The 5,000-nt window shown below is 47.8% G+C and overlaps 1 protein-coding gene across 1 annotated transcript in view; it reads left to right on the forward strand.

Moving 5' to 3' along the window:
• Positions 1-5,000, forward strand: part of rnf34b (ring finger protein 34b) — a 29,810-nt gene that overhangs the window by 19,822 nt on the left and 4,988 nt on the right. The window contains exons 4-5 of the mRNA XM_048259321.1: positions 1,082-1,414; positions 1,547-1,684. Coding sequence (XP_048115278.1) covers positions 1,082-1,414; positions 1,547-1,684 — 471 coding nt within the window. The remainder of the gene's footprint in view (positions 1-1,081; positions 1,415-1,546; positions 1,685-5,000) is intronic.

The raw sequence follows: 5,000 nt of genomic DNA on the forward strand, positions 1-5,000 counted from the left end.
GCTGTATATATGTGGATCTGTGCATATGCTGTATATATGTGGATCTGTGCATATGCTGTATATATGTGGACCTGTATGGATCTGTGCATATGCTGTATATGTGGATCTGTGCATATGCTGTATATGTGGACCTGTATATATGGATCTGTGCATATGCTGTATATGTGGACCTGTATATGGATCTGTGCATATGCTGTATATGTGGACCTGTATATATGTAGATCTGTGCATATGTTGTATATGTGGACCTGTATATATGGATCTGTGCATATGCTGTATATATGTGGATCTGTGCATATGCTGTATATATGTGGACCTGTATGGATCTGTGCATATGCTGTATATGTGGATCTGTGCATATGCTGTATATGTGGACCTGTATATATGGATCTGTGCATATGCTGTATATGTGGACCTGTATATGGATCTGTGCATATGCTGTATATGTGGACCTGTATATATGTAGATCTGTGCATATGTTGTATATGTGGACCCGTATATATGGATCTGTGCATATGCTGTATATATGTGGATCTGTGCATATGCTGTATATATGTGGATCTGTGCATATGCTGTATATATGTGGACCTGTATGGATCTGTGCATATGCTGTATATGTGGATCTGTGCATATGCTGTATATGTGGACCTGTATATATGGATCTGTGCATATGCTGTATATGTGGACCTGTATATGGATCTGTGCATATGCTGTATATATGTGGACCTGTATATATGGATCTGTGCATGCTGTATATATGTGGATCTGTGGGCGCTGCTGTCGTGTATTGTATGTTTTAATTAGGTGATGACACCATGCTTTTGTGACTGATTCAATAGACCTCTCCCTCTCTCATCCTCACTTTCATCTCCCTCTCTCTCCTCCTCTCTCCTCTCTCCTCCTCTCTCCTCATCTCTCTCCTCCTCTCTCCTCCTCTCTCCTCATCTCTCTCCTCTCTCTCCTCCTCTCTCCTCTCTCCTCCTCTCTCCTCTCTCTCCTCCTCTCTCCTCCTCTCTCTCCTCCCGCATGTGTGTACTTATTATCTCTCTTATCTCTCCTCTCTGTTCTCTCTCTTGTCCAGTACGTGTGTTCGGACTGCCGAAAGAGCTACTGCTCGCTGTGCTCGGTCCTTCAGGAGAACCTGCGTCGCTGTGCCACCTGCCACCTGCTGTGGGGCACGGCCTTCCAGCGGCCGCGGCTCATGCGCCTGCGGGTCAAGGACCTGCGCCAGTACCTGATGCTCCGCAACATCCCCACCGACACCTGCCGCGAGAAGGAGGACCTGGTGGAGCTGGTGATGTGCACGCTGGGGCCGCGGCCGCCACGCATCGGGGAGGAGGTGGTGCAAGAAGAGGTGGAGGAGGAGGAGGAGGAGGCGCGAGAGGAGGAGGCGCGAGAGGAGGCGGTGGTGGTGGTGCAGGGCAGTGAAGAGGAGGAGGAAGAGAATAAGGATGAGGAGGAGAGGAGGGAGGGAGAGGGACCGCAGCAGAAGGAGGAGCATGAGGAGCGAGAGGAGGAGGAGGGGGAGGGGGAGGAGGAGAGGAGGGGGGAGGAGGAGAGGCCGGGAGTGGTCCTGAGCCCCCCACAGGGATCAGCCCCTCGGTCAGTCTCAGAACACTCAGAGCTGTCAATCACCACCTCACAAGACGACACACTCAGCTCCAGCTCAGGCACCAGCAGTCAGGTATGCACACACACACTCACACACTCACACACACACTCACACACACACACACACACACACACACACACACATACACACACACACACACACACACACGATACACTATACACACACATACACACACACACACACACACACACACACACACACACACATACACACACTACGATACACTACACACACACACACACACCAGGCTTGTGCAAAATTCCAGAATTGAATTGAAACTGGCTCTTAAATTCCAATTCAAGTCTTGAATTTCACTTGCATTTCAACTGAGGTAGCAAACAGGAAGTAGAATTGTAATTCGAATTGTGCACAACCCTGACAATCACACACACTACACTACGCTACACACATACACACACACATACACAGTCAGACTTCTAGAACCATTAAATTGTGTGAACATGTCATCATTGAGAGAGTGTGTGTGTATGTGTACTCTGTGTGTGTGTGTGTGTGTGTGTGTGTGTAAGAGAGAGAGAATAGTGTATGCCTCTATTGCACGACAGACTGAGGTATCACACAGTATCGTATCCTATCACTCCTTATCGTATTGGCCTGCCACTCTATCCTGGTATGATAATGATTTTCCCTGCCGAGATTGCATTCAGCAGGTACCAGGGAAATCTGCAGAGTCACGGGCATGACACATACACACTTACTCTCACACACACAAAGTTACTTACTTACACACACACTTACTTGCACTCTCACTCAGGCATAAACACACACTATGCTTCAAATCATAGTGTGCATATACTTACACAGATGCACATAATATGCTCACATATGGCATGCTACATATAGCACACTGTGGTGTGACGCTACAGCTGCATCCTTGCACAGAGAGTGAGAGAGAGAGAGAGGAGAGAGAGAAAGAGACATAGAAAGAAAGCAAGAGAGTGTGTGTGTGTGAGAGAGAGAGAGGAGAGAGAGAAAGAGACAGAAAGAAAGCAAGTGTGTGTGTGTGTGTGTATGTGTGTGAGAGAGAGAGATGCAGACTGAAGCACTAAGCCGGTCCTGTTTTCTCTCTTTTAAGCAGAGCTTCACTGAGCTCATTACATAACTCCTGCCCTCAGTGCTCCCTGTGTGTGTGTGTGTGTTTGTGTGTGTGTGTGTATGTGTGTGTGTGTGTGTGTGTGTGTGTGTGTGTGTGTGTGTGTGTGTGTGTGTGTGGTTCTGCTAATTCCCTCTTGTGGCCTGCAGCCCTTCTGCAAAGAGAGTCTGTGAGGAACACACACACACACACACACACACACACACACACACACACACACTCGGCTCTTTTGCTTAGGGGACCTGTGATCCAGCTATTAGAGCAGCGAATAAAACATTAAACTAATCTAATGACGTCCTCCCAGAGAACTGCCGCTAGTACATCACACAAGATTCAGAGTGCACCTGCCCAGGTGTTTAAAACTCACAAGAGTGGGATTCAGAGTGCACCTGCCCAGGTGTTTAAAACTCACATGAGTGGGATTCAGAGTGCACCTGCCCAGGTGTTTAAAACTCACAAGAGTGGGATTCAGAGTGCACCTGCCCAGGTGTTTAAGGGTCACATGAGTGAGATTCAGAGTGCACCTGCCCAGGTGTTTAAAACTCACAAGAGTGGGATTCAGAGTGCACCTGCTCAGGTGTTTCACATGAGTGAGATTCAGAGTGCACCTGCCCAGGTGTTTAAAACTCACAAGAGTGGGATTCAGAGTGCACCTGCTCAGGTGTTTCACATGAGTGAGATTCAGAGTGCACCTGCCCAGGTGTTTAAAACTCACAAGAGTGGGATTCAGAGTGCACCTGCTCAGGTGTTTCACATGAGTGAGATTCAGAGTGCACCTGCCCAGGTGTTTAAGGGTCACATGAGTGAGATTCAGAGTTCTGGGTTGTATATTGCTGAAACCGCTGATGATGCTTTACATTTGTAGGCTATTGTGATAAAACCATTCAGAAAGACCATAGCAAGTGTGTGTGTGTATGTGTGTGTGTGTGTGTGTGTGTGTGTGTGTGTGTGTGTGTGTGTGTGTGTGTGTGTGTGTGTGCGTGTGTGTGTGTGTGGCGGGGGGTGGGGTATGCATAAGAGTGAATGTGCTGAGGTACAACCTTCTGTTTGATGTCTGCAATGTGTGTGTGTGTGCGTGTGAGTGTGTGCAGTGTGATCATGTGATGGGGTCAGTTCATCTTGGTTGGACAGACGGACCCATGTATTATTTACAGCAGGGTATGCTGGAGAGCACCGACCAGATGTGTGTGTGTGTGTGTGTGTGTGTGTGTGTGTGTGTGTGTGTGTGTGTGTGTGTGTGAGTGTGTGTGAGTGTGTGTGTGTGTGAGTGTGTGTGTGTGAGTGTGTGTGCATGCATGGGTGCGTGCGTACGCTGTTCACTCGGTCAGGCTGAGGTCTCTCTCTGTCAGACCCAAGACCATTTCTCATCACACACCACTCAGGAAGACGGCGGCTCCATTAGCTAATTACTTTCTGTATAGAGCAGGAGAGTTGTGTGTGTGTGTGTGTGTGTGTGTGTGTATGTGAGAGAGAGAGAGAGAGAGAGAAAGATGGGGGTGGGCTCAGAATAGTTTCTCATTACCATCTCTCTTTTCAATCTTTTTCTCAGCGGGGAAGCGATCTCATTCATACACACTCCCCACCCCTGCACACACACACACACACATCACACACACACTCACCCCAAAGCACAAATAATTAACAAACACATAGACACACACACAAATAACTCTAAACAGACACGCACTTACACTAACCATAACCTTCTAGCTTGCTCACACACACACTCGGCGACACGCAGACACACACACACACACACACACACACACACGGCGACACACACACACACACACACACACACACTCTCCTGCTCTCTCTCCTGTCCCTCCCTCCAGTCTGTTTGCAGGTGAAGTGTTGGGTTGTTTCTCTCGCCATCAAACAGAATAATTCATCCGCCTGCTCTGAGAAAAACAGAGGAAATGAACAGCCCTCCGCCATATCCTCCTCCAGCTGTCTGGGAACAGCAGCTTCTCCAGTCACCTGTTAGTCCCACACAGTGTTGCACTAAAGGCAGTGTGCTCCATATACAGCCCAAGTATCATCCCACTACAACTGACCAATGCTGCTGAATTAGTCATCTAATTAGTTAGTTTGACCACTCACACCCACACACACACACACATGAAGCTGTTGGTGAACACTTTCCAATAGAAACACGAAGAGAATGAGCTATGAACTATAAATGCATGTGTCTGCTCCAATATCCATCTTATTTCAGAGAGTGGTTGAGTTACATATTTAAATCTGTATTAC

This window comes from Alosa alosa, chromosome 12 (genome assembly GCF_017589495.1).
Source record: "Alosa alosa isolate M-15738 ecotype Scorff River chromosome 12, AALO_Geno_1.1, whole genome shotgun sequence".
Lineage (NCBI taxonomy): Eukaryota > Metazoa > Chordata > Actinopteri > Clupeiformes > Clupeidae > Alosa > Alosa alosa.